Below are 15,631 nucleotides of genomic sequence, written 5' to 3'. Positions count from 1 at the left end.
GAGCGGATTAGACTGTTTTGACGTTTATTGATTGATGATACAAAAACAGTCTTCACCTGGCAAAAGCATAATGCATAAAACAGGCATTTCATGAAGAAAGGAGGGACAATACGATAATAAAATAAAGATATGAAGGTTTTAAAAAATATATACAAATATTAGAATTTCCTCAAATCATTGGCATCACTTACCAACTAACCGAAATCATTCACATTGTACAATAAACAATGGATAGTAAAAAAAAAAAAGATGAGGAGAATAAAAGGCATGAAATCAAGATGACATTCACAAGCTGTAAAGACTAATACCACATACTTATACTGTAATGATATGAATAAAAATAAAGGTGGCACTGAGCTTCAAATATTTATATTATATATATCTAAAACAATAATGTTCACTCTGAAGTCACCTGTGTGTGTGTGTGTGTGTGGGGGGGGGGGGGGGGTCTTACAAGGTACGATATACACATTGATGAATGGACATGGTCTACAATATGCTTGTATGGCTCTTGGTGTGATTCAGTCAATGCTTGCGTCCCAAATGGCACCTTATTCCCTTTATCGTGTACAACCTTTGACCAGGGCCCGCCCCATAGGGCTCCTGTCAAAAGTAGTGCAGCCCTATATAGGGAATAGGGTGCCATTTGGGACACGCCCATGGCTCTTAGTATAGTATGGGTCATATACAGTAGGATTGTTGCATGACGTATTTTGGGTGAATTCCAGTCGCCCGGAATCCAAACTGATGTGCTCTGTTTCACCATTGTTCATGGAGCATATCAGTTAAAAATCCATTCTAACATTCCAGCCTCAGATTATTATCCAATCAGGCTGCATTTCCCTTCTGATCAACTGCTGCAGGGTCTGTGTGTCCCCCAGATAGCATCCTATTCCCTAGGGTGCCATTTGGGACTCAGCCAAAGTCTCTTCCCATGCGTACATCATCAGTGTGACCTCAGAGAGGCCAGCCAATCAGAGCCATCCATCACTCTGCCCATATGATCTTTGATCCCTGTTGTTACAGGCTGTAGAACTTGAGGCTCCTGTCCATTCCGGTGGAGGTGAGGAACTGGGCGTGCTCCCCGAACGCCACGCCAGTCACCACCCCAGTGTGTTCTGGGTAAAGAAAAACAAAACAATAACAAGGCAAAAATGTTAGACTTGAACTCAACTCAAAAGCATGAGTTGACGCACAACCAATAAAGTTGGGGAGGTGCTGATAAACAGAATAGTACATTTCACAGATACACTTTTTAAATATTTCATAAAGTACTGTATATACATACAAACATGTTATCATCATCAACCCAGGCACTTTGAAGACCCACCTCTAGACCACTGTTTCTGTCCCAAGCTAACTCAGCACCACTTGCCACTGCATCTCTAGCACACACACACACTGTGCATTCTCTTACCTGTGAAGTTGAGGACCTCGGACCACTGCTTACAGATGTAGACCCTGATGTCAGTGCCACCCACAGCCAGGTACGTCCCACTCTGGTCAAACACCAGGGACTTCACCTGAGGGAGAGGAAAGAGACTCACATATCATTTACCTACATTGACAGGGTAGTTCAGTACAATGAGATTACAGTAGTCATACAGGGCAGACCGTTGCTAGCCTGGGTGCCAGTTGGTTTCTGCTCTCTTGCAAACTCCTTATGGAATTGTCATGCCAGTGACAGAAATGAAGAATGCAAGAGCACAGATGTGGGACCAGGCTCGATTGTAGCACGACTAGCTTCTGAATGTCCATTGTACAGTCTACAACGACTGTCTCTCAAATAGCAGCGGATTTCTTAGATAGTACACTAGGCTCTGGTCGAAAGTAGTGTAGGGGATAGGGGTCATTTCAGATGGGCACAAATTATTTTCAGCTTTTTTTTTACCTCGTATTTGTTGTCCAGGGTGATGGTTTTGAAGTTTTTCAGCTTCCTCAGATCCCAGAGCTTCACTGAGCTGTCCTGGGCACCTGGAGACAGGAGAGGTGGTGAGGCGAGCAGGGCCAAAAATGTACTCAGATTTTTTTAACCAGCCAAAATATTTTGGTTTGTAATAATTACACCAACAAAACAGAAAAAAAAACAGATGTGTACTTTAATGTTTTTAAAACAATACAATTTATAACTAGTAAGAAGTAGTGGTATATTGTTTAATTTAATTTTTTTGTGACCCTAGTCTCTTAACCAAAATATCAGATGACACATAAATGTTCACTTGCCCCTTTAAGGGGGAGGTTACCGTGGTAACGTGAATCAAATCAAGTTTGTGCCAGTGAGATTGAGTCTGAATAGTAGACGCATTGTTTTCTCTTTCCTAGCAGATGAAACTCAAACATTAAAAAAACAACCTAGCTTGTGAATAAAACAATGTACATAGCCAAGAAACACAAGGACAAAGTCTCACTTCGGGTAGACTTTCGTTTCAAGTCAATTATACCAACTTTTATGCCAGTGTGCAGCGCTTCTAAAAATGAATATTTCAACTCAGCTCTTCACTTACACTGTTGCAGCACGAGGTGGGATAGGCTATAGGATTTGTAGTGATTTGACTTGCGATTCATTTTCCAGCTATGAAACAAAAATCGTCAGAAATACCTTAAACAGCTGCTGCATCATTCATTTTGCTATAATGTGATCACACTTGACTATTTTTACTCACAAATGTGAGGGAAATGGAGGTGAGCGGTGGCGACCCGTCATTCAGAGCCCCACCTGTTTAGCTAAAAATATATTGGGCATTAATAGGTGTTACATATCAGTTTGCAAACAATGTAAAAAATTGTTTTTATAATAATTGAGTTAATAAAGCCGCATACAAACAAGGCAGCTCCAAAATGCAGGTGTTTCAGTCTAGCTCAGTGCTTTCTCTGGTGGTGGGGCAGCCAGCGGAAAATACGGAGTGCAGGGGTTGGTAATGTTCTCTAGTTGCGCCGTAATTGGCTCTGTGTTCTGTCACTCATGGGGACACTACCTCACTGCAAAATCTACAGGGAGTGCTTGAAAATTCAAGCCTCTTGGGTGCTGCCATAGATTTACATTAGAAGTGCCCATCCAAGATGGCTCAAGGTCATTGGCCATCAAATCAAGTGATATCTACCGTAGCTTTGATTGATGTCGACATGACCAGTCCATACTTTCAAAATTGTAGCTAGCAAGCTAGACAAGCAGTCGTCGTCATGAATCAAGTCGACAATCTACTGGCAAATCCTTTTCAATCCTTGTCATATGAAGATAAAGTATAAATAAAACATATCGGTGCTCATGGGCCATTGGACATAAAGATTATACAACAACTTGGAAATCGCAAATTCAACAATGAGTGGTTTGGAAGGAATCAGTGGTTAACTGCAAGTGTTGCAAAGAAATCACTAGCCTGCTACTCAGTGGAGTGGGTGTGTGGTCCAAGTCTGGGTTTAAGGGTCTCTTGAAAGTATAAACATTCACGTGCCATGAGCCAGAAAAGGTTGAATACATTGGCTATGCTGTCTATACAGCATGACATCTGCCGCATTCAAAACTGGAAAATCTTAAGACTTCTGTGAGTTCAAGACAACTGGGAACTCTGGAAAAAAAATTAGTTCCGACTGGGAAAATATGTTTTGAAAGGTCCTCCAACTTGGAATTCCAAGTCGGGAACTCAGGCCTCTTTCTAGAGCTCCGAACTGAAGATCACTGACATCATGATTCAACCTTGTTTTTTCCCCGAGTTCCCAGTTGTCTTGAAAGCACCATAAATCCAGAGAATGCTAAACTTTGATGACAAACTTTGCCCACAAAAAGGACCACGTCACCACCTTCCTGTTCAAGTGAGCACAGCACAACAAAGTGAGTCCAAAAATGTATTGTATGCTGCTGCATAAATTATGTAATATGCCAGGGAGATATGTATACTGTTAAGTGTATGTTGTGTAGTAAGCTGTTAGTAGCCCATGTGCCTCACCCTAATAATTTGGTCCCTTTCCCCCTCATAACTTAGCCAACTGTTCTGACTTGTTGGTGCACATGTAGCCTATAGCCTGTTTTAGAGAAATGTAATTGAATATTGTAAGAGCATTCATTGTCTGCTTATATGCCCCCTTTATTTATCCTACTGTTTTGACTTGGTGTACAGGGAGAACACTGTAAGAACGGCCCATCTTCTGAATTCTGTCGCTTTGACTACGTCCGTCCTAGCTCGCTCATTAATGTCTTAATCGAAATTACGGATTGCCTCTTATCTGCTCGTCGTTCCCTTATGACACAGTTTGTACATCTCAATTGTCAGTAGAAACCACATTTGTTTAAGTCAGTCAGCCATATCAACTATGTTTTTTTTAAAGGCAGTAAATGAGGCTGAATGAACTGTTTCACTGCCAGATAAGGCTCTGCTGATAGCCAGGTGTAGCAGTGGTAAGGATTCACTCCATGGTGCTGAACAGAAAGCTCTGCTGTTGGGACAGCTTTTTGTAGGCCCTAACAGTTTATGGGCACCGTTTGTCACCGTTATAGTGCAATTCATGTATTGTTTAGTGTTGTGTAGTGGCTTTGCTGCCTTGCATCCCAAATAATGTGGGGGAGTTTGCCCCACCAAAATGTATATGCTAAAATCGCCCGTGTGTAACACACAGGAACAAAGACAACTTTCCACAGTCACTCAGAGAGTAACAGAGACTGACACACACACGCTAGTCTTCTCTCTCATGTGTGCCCTCACACACACACATAGAGAGTCCTCTCTCTCACACACACAAACAGCAATCTCACCTGTAGCCAGGTAGTATCCGTTCTCAGAGAAGGCGATGGAGGTGACAGGGCCGATGTGGCCGGGGAAGTTGGCCACGTTGGTGCGCTCCTTCAGGTCCCAGATCTTGATCTGAGAGTCGGCAGTCCCCGTCCCGAAGATCAGACCGTCAGGGTGGAACTGGGCACAGGTCAGAGCTGGAGGGGCACAAGACAGGATGTGTAAAGAACATGCATTTGCAATGTATCAGTGTGCTTTCAGAGAGTACAGGGGATGGGTTGGTTAGAAATATTACCACAGTTAGGTACTAGGTCAATCAATTCACAGGGGGAGGGTTGGTTAGAAATATTACCACAGTTAGGTACTAGGTCAGTCAATTCACAGGGGGAGGATTGGTTAGAAATATTACCACAGTTAGGTACTAGGTCAGTCAATTCACAGGGGATGGGTTGGTTAGAAATATTACCACAGTTAGGTACTAGGTCAGTCAATTCATAGAGGGGAGGGTTGGTTAGAAATATTACCACAGTTAGGTACTAGGTCAGTCAATTCACAGGGGGAGGATTGGTTAGAAATATTACCACAGTTAGGTACTAGGTCAGTCAATTCACAGGGGAGGGTTGGTTAGAAATATTACCACAGTTAGGTACTAGGTCAGTCAATTCACAGAGGGGAGGGTTGGTTAGAAATATTACCAGTTAGGTACTAGGTCAGTCAATTCACAGGGGGGAGGGTTGGTTAGAAATATTACCACAGTTAGGTACTAGGTCAGTCAATTCACAGAGGGGAGGGTTGGTTAGAAATATTACCAGTTAGGTACTAGGTCAGTCAATTCACAGGGGGGAGGGTTGGTTAGAAATATTACCACAGTTAGGTACTAGGTCAGTCAATTCACAGGGGGGAGGGTTGGTTAAATGTTATTGTTTATTTACATAAGAAAGACAACCTGGCATTTAAGGGGCCTGATATGTTTTTATTTAACTCGACAAGTCAGTTAAGAACAAATTCTGACCCCACATTTAGAAAATGCTACTTTTGGATACTGACAGACAATGAGAGGAAGCTGGTCCCTAGCAACATGTGGCCAATAAAACATATCGTCCCTAGCAACATGTGGCCAATAAAACATCTTGTCCCTAGCAACATGTGGCCAATAAAACATCTTGTCCCTAGCAACATGTGGCCAATAAAACATCTTGTCCCTAGCAACATGTGGCCAATAAAATGTCTGGGAAGAGAGAGAGGGTCCAACGGTGTGGTCCAGCGATTAGAGCTGCCACAGTCGCCATGGGTTCGAATCCGGCCCACTGCCCTTTCACTCACCCTCCCCCCCTGTGGTAGACTAGTGTCATGTCTGGGGGGGGGGGGGGGGGGGGGGGTGTACTTATACATCAAGCTGCCTCACACTACAGAAACAGGACAGATGCTCCTGCCCTATATGGGCCGTTCTGGCTTGGACAAAGCTACTTTTACTTACTCCCATCTTTCATGTCTTTTCACCACAGTCTTATCTCCTCAATTAAACATAATAATTGAGTGGGAGAGAGATAGAAACACTCACCACATCCTGCAGCCTCATCAGTGACTTTGGTGAGAACACGACCTGTTTGGATGTCAGAGAAGGCCCAGTACTGATGGAGAGAGAGCGAGAGAGAAGGGAAGAGATAGCAATTGGAGAAAGAAGGGGAGACGGCGGATTGTGAGAAAAATCATAATAATAGGTCTTTACATAACAGTAGCGTTCTCGACATCCAAATCCACGTGTGTGTTTTTGTGTGTGTACATATGTTACGTGTGTGTGTGTGGGTTTTTTTACCTGATCCTCGGAGGAGCTGAGCAGGTAGTCTCCGGTGGCGTGGAGGGAGAGCCCGGTGACGCTCGCCTCGTGAGCCCGCACCACCTGGACACAGTTGCCCCCGGTAACGGACCACACGCGGATAGTGCTGTCTGGAGAGGCCGAGAACACTACCGACTGGAGAGTGAGAGGAGGAGAGTGCGCAGAGAGAGAAAGGGGGGAGAGAGAGAGATAAATTGTTGAGGTAAGGGATATTAGAGTTGGAGAGTAATTCCAGTGCAAGACATTGCTGCTGACTACGTCAACGGAGAGAAAAGGAAAGGAAGTGTGTGTCTCTCACCTGAGAGGGGTGGTAGATGACAGAGGTGACCTTCTTGGTATGTCCTTTCAGGGTTGCGATGATCTGCTCCTCCTTCTTATCAAACACCACCACGTTCTTATCAGCCCCGCCTGTAGGGGGGGACAGAGAGAGAGGTTAGGGGATTGTATCTGGGTCTGGCCAGGGTCTCCATCCCAAACGTCACCCTTCTGGTCAAGAGTAGTGCACTATATAGGACATGTAGAGTAACTGTTGGGACACAGCCATAGTATTTTTTATTATTATTTTTTTTTCTTGAGGAAGGAAGCACTTTGATGGAATTCACACAGAAACAATGTGTGTGTGTATATCTACAATGGGCAGTGGTGTGTGTGTGTGTGTGTGTGTGTGTATGTCTCACCAGTGAGCACTTTGTTGGTGTCGGAGGGACACAGGTCCAGAGACAGGATCCCAGGCACACTGGCACTGTGGAGACCCTGACATACAGACAGACAGACACACAGAGAGAGAGAGAGAGACATAGAAACATCATTTAGGGCTGCGTTCAGTAGGCATGAAACGGAAGAAAAATGATCTGAAACAGGGAGGAACTTTTCTGAACTTGCCCAAGGTTTGAAAAATAAGTGTTCCAACACCAGCCATAGCTAGAGGTCATACACACACACACACACACACACACACACACATACTCACAGCATGAGTAGCCACTTGTCTGTACTTGCTGAGGTCCTCCGTTCGGACCAGCTCTTCTGGAACTGTCTTTCCTCTCTGTGGGAAGAGGAGAGACGGTAGAGGTGAGGTCCGGACAAAAATGTCTCCTAGCGTGGCTATGTCCCAAATGTCAGCCTATGGCCCCTGTTCAAAAGTAGTGCCCCGTGTAGGGAGTAGGGTGCCATTTGAGACACAGCCCATAGCTTATACTCAGCTGACAACTGGTTGGACATTGGGTCGGTTCTTCTATGAATAACAACAGGGAAGTTTGAATTGGTACCTTCTTTCTCTCCGTGGTCAAGACAGTGGCCTTGTCTTGCAGCTGTGGAGAGAGACGGACATCTTAGTATAGGTCACTCTGTGCTGCGTTGACTGATTGGATGGTTGGCTGCATGGTTGATTGGTTATTTCAAGGTTTTATACACCACGGCCTTATATGGTACTATTTGCAATGAACGCTCATGATGGTCGAGTATAACGGCGTGGTATCGTTTCTCTTGTACTGTGGATGTGAATGTGCGTGAGGTCATGTATCATCTCTTACCTTCTGTATGATCTCTGGTATCATTCCCACCTGCTCACTGACCTCCATGGGCTCTCCTGCACCTCCAGCCTGTGAAATGAAATACAGAATGAATAACAAAACGAGAATTGGACATTTCTTATTCGAAACTGTGTGTTTGTTGCAGCTGTCCAAAAAAATATTTTTATTTTTACAAATAGATACAACTTTACAGGTCTTAGTTAGTCAAGAAACTTTTTGAGCTCATGCGTTTATGAGAAGTTAACCATCAAACCAGTTAACTATCAAATTAAACCCATTAACTGGAGGGCTGTGAGCTAATCACTGACCGTGACAGAGGGCTGGGAAGCGACTGCCTGAGCAACCACCAATCCCGCCTGTGGCTTCAGAGTGGCCAGAGCTACGGGGAGAGAGAAGGGTAAAACATGGAGAAATGAGAAGTGACGCCCCATGGCCACTAACATCCAAAGCTGTTTCCAGATGAACATAAAAGAGTGTGTGCAAGTATGCTTGCTTGCTTGCGTGCGTGCGTGCGTCTGTGTGTGCGTGTGTGTGTGTGTGTAAGTGAAAGAGAGTGTGTAGGTATGTTAGAATGGACAGTGGCAACAAAAAAAAGCATGTGAACCCTTTGGAATTACCTGGATTTCTGCATAAAAATAAGTCATAAAATGTGATCTGATCTTCAACTTAGTGACGGCAATAGACAAACACAGTGTGCTTAAACTAATAAACACAAATGATTGTATTCTTCACGTTTATATTGAATACGTCATTTAAACATTCACAGTGTACGTTGGAAAAAGTATGTGAACCCCTAGACTAATGACTTCTCCCAAAAGCTAATTGGAGTCAGGAGTCAGCTAACCTGGAGTCCAATCAATGAGACAAGATTGGAGATGTTGGTTAGAGCTGCCCTGCCCTATAAATTTTTTATATTTTTTATTTGCTATTCACAAGAAGCATTGCCTGATGTGAACCATGCCTCGAACAAAAGAGATCTCAGAAGACCTAAGATTAAGAATTGTTTACTTGCATGAAGCTGGAAAGGGATACAAAAGTATCTCTAAAAGCATTGATGTTCATCAGTCCATGGTAAGACAAATTGTCTATAAATGGAGAAAGTTCAGCACTGTTGCTACTCTCCCTAGAAGTGACCGTCCTGCAAAGGTGACTGCAAGAGCACAGCGCAGAATGCTCAATGAGGTTAAGAAGAATCCTAGTGTCAGCTAAAGACTTACAGAAATCTCTGGAACATGCTAACATCTCTGTTGACGAGTCTACGATACGTAAAACACTAAACAAGAATGGTGTTCATGGGAGGACAACACGGAAAAAGTCCCTGCTGTCCAACAAAAAACATTGCTGCACGTCTGAAGTTCGCAAAAGAGCATCAAGATGTTCCACAGCGCTACTGGCAAAATATTCTGTGGACAGATGAAACTAAAGTCGAGATGTTTGGAAGGAACACAACACTATGTGTGGAGAAAAAAAAGGCACAGCACAGCAACATCAAAACCTCATCCCAACTGTAAAGTATGGTGGAGGGAGCATCATGGTTTGGGGCTGCTTTGCTGCCTCAGGGCCTGGACAGCTTGCTGTCATCGACGGAAAAATCAATTCCCAAGTTCATCAAGACATTTTGCAAGAGAATGTTAGGCTATCTGTCGGCCAATTGAAGCTCAACAGAAGTTGGGTGATGCAACAGGACAACGACCCAAAACACAGAAGTAAATCAACAACAGATTGGCTTCAGAAGAAAATACGCCTTTCTGGAGTGGCCCAGTCAGAGTCTTGACCTCAACCCAATTTAAAATGCTGTGGAATAACCTTGAGAGCGGTTCACACCAGACATCCTAAGACTATTGCTAAACTGAAACAGTTCTGTAAAGAGGAATGGTCCAAAATTCCTCCAGACCGTTGTGCAGGTCTGATCCGCAACAACAGAAAACGTTTGGTTGAGGCTATTGATTCCATCAACCTGTTATTAAATGCAAGGGTTCACATACTTTTCCCACCCTGCACGGTGTGTTCAATAAAGACATGAAAACGTATAAATTGTTTGTGTTATTAGTTTAAGCAGACTGTGTTTGTCTATTGTTGTGACTTAGATGAAGATCGGATCAAATTTTACGACCAGAAATCCAGTGTATGTATAATCACATGTGTTGAGTGTATATACGTGTATAGCGTGTGTGTGTGCGTGCGTATGTATACGTCTCTCACCCTCTCTGGCGGCAGTGACCTCCTTGGTGAGACGGGCGATGACCCTGCAGGCGGCGTCGTGCTGGTAGAGGGCGTGGCTTAACTCCTGACGTGTCGTCTGTAACTGCTGCCTCAAGGTGAAACTGTGGAGCATCACCGCATCCTGAGAGAGAGAGATTTAGAAGACTGTGTGGTACGAAGGGGAGTGTCTATGTGTGTGTCTCAGTTCAGACACAGCAAAGGGGAGTGTAGGAGAGTATACATGGACTCACCCACTCGTCCTGCAGAGCTTTGAGGATGGCTGGGATACTAGTGGATGAGGGAGCTTTGGGTCTGATGGGGTGAGAGACTGAAGCGGGGGGGGGGGGGGGGGGGGGGACGAGACAAAAATAGCTTCATGTGTTGAGATATCTTTTGACTCCTGACTAGTGGGGTTATCATTATTGTTGAAGTGGCAGAATGCACTCCAGCCTAGAGATTGCTGGGCACCATGCAGGAATAGTTGGAAGTAAAATGATATGGCTAACCCTTACTGTGTCAACTTCAGCTCTACATCAGATCTGAACACACTCTGCTCCATGTCTCCCTCACCTTTAATGTCTATCAGCTGTTCCTCTGACAGAGGCTGCCCATTCACAGGGTCTGTTCCATTCTCGGCGATGTACTTTTCAATCAGCCGCCGCTCGAACACCTGGTTGGACACCGGCGACACGCAGGGGTGCTCCGGCACCTCATTCGAGACTGGATGGACGGTAGAGCGAGAGGGGTAAATTAGCATGCCCGAAATTACAACATAAATACGGCAAACATTACTAGAGTCAGAAGATGGAAGAACACATTACTGTTTAAGTGTACTTTGCACATAAATAAACTCAGCAAAAAAAGAAATAACCCCCTTTTCAGGACCCTGTCTTTCAAAGATAATTAAGGTTACAGTTATGAAAACTTAGGACACTAAAAGATGCCTTTCTACTGACTCTGAAAAACACCAAAAGAAAGATGCCCAGGGTCCCTGCTCATCTGCGTGAACGTGGCTTAGGCATGCTGCAAGGAGGCATGAGGACTGCAGATGTGGCCAGGGCAATAAATTGCAATGTCCGTACAGTGAGACACCTAAGACAGCGCTACATGGAGACAGGACCGACAGCTGATCGTCCTCACAGTGGCAGACCACGTGTAACAACACCTGCACAGGATCGGTACATCCGAACATCACACCTGCTGGACAGGTACAGGATAGCAACAACAACTGCCCAAGTTACACCAGGAACGCACAATCCCTCCATCAGTGCTCAGACTGTCCGCAATAGGCTGAGAGAGGCTGGACTGAAGGCTTGTAGACCTGTTGTAAGGCAGGTCCTCACCAGACATCACCGTCAGCAACGTCGCCTATGGGCACAAACCTACCGTCGCTGGACCAGACAGGACTGGCAAAAAATGCTCTTCACTGATGAGTCACGGTTTTGTCCCACCAGGGGTGATGGTCGGATTCACGTTTATCATCGAAGGACTGAGCGTTACACCGAGGCTTGTACTCTGGAGCGGGATCGATTTGGAGGTGGAGGGTCCGTCATGGTCTGGGGCGGTGTGTCACAGCATCATCGGACTGAGCTTGTCGTCATTGCAGGCAATGTCAACGCTGTGCGTTACAGGGAAGACATCCTCCTCCCTCATGTGGCACCCTTCCTGCAGGCTCATCCTGACATGACCCTCCAGCATGACAATGCCACCAGCTCGTTCTGTGCATGATTTCCTGCAAGACAGGAATGCCAGTGTTCTGCCATGGCCAGCGAAAAGCCCGGATCTCAATCCCATTGAGCATGTCTGGGACCTGTTGGATCGGAGGGTGAGGGCTAGGGCCATTCCCCCCAGAAATGTCCGGGAACTTGCAGGTGCCTTGGTGGAAGAGTGGGGTAACATCTCACAGCAAGTCAATGGGATTGCAGTCCATGAGGAGGAGATGCTCTGCAGCACTCAGTGCTCAGATACTGACTTACTTTTGACCCCCCCCCTTGGGACACATTATTCAATTTCTGTTAGTCACATGTCAGTGGAACTTGTTCAGTTTACTTCTCAGTTGTTGAATCTTATGTTCATACAAATATTTACACGATAAGTTTGCTGAAAATAAACGCAGTTGACAGTGAGAGGACGTTTCTTTTTCTGCTGAGTTTAGTAACACCGATGTCAAGCTGATCCAGTGTACAATGTTTGAAAAAGGATGCTTGCGAATTTAAATGTATAACATGCATAGGGTGACAATAATAAGGGAAGGTTCAAGAGACATTTTTATACACAAACATACGTGATATTTGCGGTCTATATAGTTACCGCTAACGTTACGGAAGGGCAGCTCAACTCATTCATTTGAACTTACTTGCACAAACCAGGGACATTTTCAGTAGCTAGCTACCCTCGATCGTTCGTTTCCTCCAATATCACCGTATCAGTACAGATAAATGAATGTTCTTCGGATCCAAATATAGTTTGTTTTTGTGTTGATTCTCATATAATAATAATCCGGCTAAATAAAATTTTGATGGATGAATTTTCCTTTCCGTATTCATGCACGCTGTTCCGCGGCTGCGCGTGTTGGGTACAGCTCCGACTATTGCATGCTGGGATAGCACGGGTCCTCCGAACCCGCCCCTAGTCTGTAGTCCCCAACAAACTATAGTGTTATTCAAAATCCTTGGGACGCCCGTACCCTAATGTACACTTCAATGGGGGTAAGGACACATAACAGAGATAGCCTAAATACTATATAGTCATCAAAATGTGTCAAAGGCAGTGCTGAAATGTGGGTGAATCTGCTTTCACCATTCACCACTGGGCTTCCGAGGGGCGCAGCGGCGTCACTAAAGACACCCTGGTTTGATTTCAGGCTGTATCACAACCGGCTGTGATTTGGAGTCGCATAGGGCGGCGCACAATTGGCCCAGCGTTGTCCGGATTTGTCCGGTGTACGCCGTCAAATTAAATAAGAATTTGTTCTTGCTTAGTTAAATAAAGGTTACATAAATAAACCCAGAAGAAGTAGACTTATAGTCTAGACAAGTGGGCTAGGGCTATAAATAAAACCAGGCTGGGCACGCCCCCTTCCTCATCAACGGAGCTGCCATGGAGACGGTCAAAAACGTCAAGTTCCTCAGCACTCCAAGGAGCTGAAATGGTCAAACCACACGGACACCGTGGTGAAGAAGTCACGACTGTGACTCTTCAACCTCAGAAGGCTGAAGAAGCAGCCTATAGGGAGGAGGTCAGAGAACTGGCAGTGTGGTGCCAGGACAACAACCTCTCCCTCAATGTGAGCAAGACAAAGGAGCTGATCGTGGACTACAGCAAAAGGCGGGCCGAACAGGCCCCTATTAACATCAACGGGGTTGTTGTGGAGCGGGTCGAGAGTTTCAAGTTCCTTGGTGTCCACATCACCAATGATCTATCATGGTCCAAACACACCAAGACAGTCGGGAAGAGGGCACGACAAAACCTTTTCCCTCAGGAGACTGAAAAGATTTGGCATGGGTCCCCAGATCCTCAAAAAGTTCTACAGCTGCACCATCGAGAGCATCCTGACCTGGTATGGCAACTGCTCGGCATCTGACCATAAGCCGGTACAGAGGTTAGTGCGTACAGGCCAGTACATCACTAGGGCCAAGCTTCCTGCAATCCAGGACCTATATAATAGGCGGTGTCAGAGGAAAGCCCATAAAATTATCAGAGACTCACCCAAGTCATAGACTGTTTTCTCTGATACCGCACGGCAAGCGGTACCGGAGCGCCAAGTCTAGGACCAAAAGGCTCCTTAACAGCTTCTACCCCCAAGCCATAAAACTGCTGAACAATTAATCAAATGCTATTCGCTGTTTTATTATCTATGCATAGTCACTTCACCCCTACCTACATGACAAATTACCTCAACTAGCCTGTACCCCCGCACACTGACTCGGTACCGGTACCCCCTGTACATAGCCTCGTTATTGTTATGTTATTGTGTTACTTTTTATTATTTGGTCAATATTTTCTCAACTCTTCTTGAACTACACTGTTGGTTAATGACATTTTCACGGTAAGGTCTACACTTGTTGTATTCGGCGCATGTGACAAATAAAGTTCCATTTGATTTGAAATGTGGCCTGTCCTCGAGGGCCCTCACAGTGTTCTACAGGAGCACCATCGAGCTGCATCAAATCAAAATCAAATCAAATGTATTTATATAGCCCTTCTTACATCAGCTGATATATCAAAGTGCTGTACAGAAACCCAGCCTAAAACCCCAAACAGCAAGCAATGCAAGTGTAGAAGCACGGTGGCGAGGAAAAACTCCCTAGAAAGGCCAGAACCTAGGAAGAAGCCTAGAGAGGAACCAGACTCTGAGGGGTGGCCAGTCCTCTTCTGGCTGTGCCGGGTGGAGATTATAACAGAACATGGCCAAGATGTTCACATGTTCATAAATGACCAGCATGGTCAAATAATAATAATCACAGTGGTTGTCGAGGGTGCAACAGGTCAGCACCTCAGGAGTAAATGTCAGTTGGCTTTTCATAGCCGATCATTAAGAGTATCTCTACTACTCCTGCTGTCTCTAGAGAGTTGAAAACAGCAGGTCTGGGACAGGTAGCACGTTCGGTGAACAGGTCAGGGTTCCATAGCCGCAGGCAGAACAGTTGAAACTGGAGCAGCAGCATGGCCAGGTTGACTGGGGACAGCAAGGAGTCATCATGCCAGGTAGTTCTGAGGCATTGTCCTAGGGCTCAGGTCCTCCGAGAGAGAGAAAGAAAGAAAGAGAGAATTAGACAGAGCATACTTAAATTCACACAGGACACCGGATAAGACAGGAGAAATACTCCAGATATAACAGACTGACCCTAGCCCCCGGACACATAATCTACTGCAGCATAAATACTGGAGGCTGAGACAGGAGGTGTCAGGAGACACTGTGGCCCCATCCGATGATACCTCCGGACAGGGCCAAACAGACAGGATATAACCCCACCCGCTTTGCCAAAGCACAGCCCCCACACCACTAGAAGGATATCTTCAACCGCCAACTTACAATCCTGAGACAAGGCCGGGTATAGCCCACAAAGATCTCTGCCACTGCACAAGCCAAGGGGGGGGCGCCAACCCACAACCTGGTACAGCCACTCCACTGCCTCTGGCCCCCTCGATCCTCCCCCAACGGACATTTACCCTGCCTCCACCCCAACGGACATTTACCCTGCCTCCACCCCAATGGACATTTACCCTGCCTCCACCCCAATGGACATTTACCCTGCCTCCACCCCAATGGACATTTACCCTGCCTCCGCCCCAATGGACATTTACCCTACCTCCGCCCCAATGGACATTTACCC

The 15,631-nt window shown here is 45.5% G+C and overlaps 1 protein-coding gene across 1 annotated transcript; it reads right to left on the bottom strand.

Moving 5' to 3' along the window:
• Positions 1-7: 7 nt before the first annotated feature.
• Positions 8-12,889, bottom strand: LOC139374141 (pre-mRNA-processing factor 19). The gene is made up of 16 exons (XM_071115143.1): positions 12,652-12,889; positions 10,866-11,015; positions 10,547-10,623; positions 10,296-10,437; positions 8,402-8,472; positions 8,094-8,162; positions 7,830-7,871; positions 7,532-7,606; positions 7,239-7,314; positions 6,860-6,969; positions 6,541-6,696; positions 6,286-6,355; positions 4,748-4,921; positions 1,892-1,974; positions 1,418-1,523; positions 8-1,118 (listed from the first exon to the last, which is right to left on the bottom strand). Exons 1-16 carry the CDS (start codon positions 12,668-12,670, stop codon positions 1,021-1,023), a joined length of 1,518 nt encoding a protein of 505 aa, XP_070971244.1. The 5' UTR covers positions 12,671-12,889; the 3' UTR covers positions 8-1,020.
• Positions 12,890-15,631: the final 2,742 nt, after the last annotated feature.

This window comes from Oncorhynchus clarkii, chromosome 19, assembly GCF_045791955.1.
Source record: "Oncorhynchus clarkii lewisi isolate Uvic-CL-2024 chromosome 19, UVic_Ocla_1.0, whole genome shotgun sequence".
Classification (NCBI taxonomy): Eukaryota; Metazoa; Chordata; class Actinopteri; order Salmoniformes; family Salmonidae; genus Oncorhynchus; species Oncorhynchus clarkii.
Note: the sequence above shows the minus strand (reverse complement) of the source record. Positions and strands in the feature narration are given on the sequence as shown.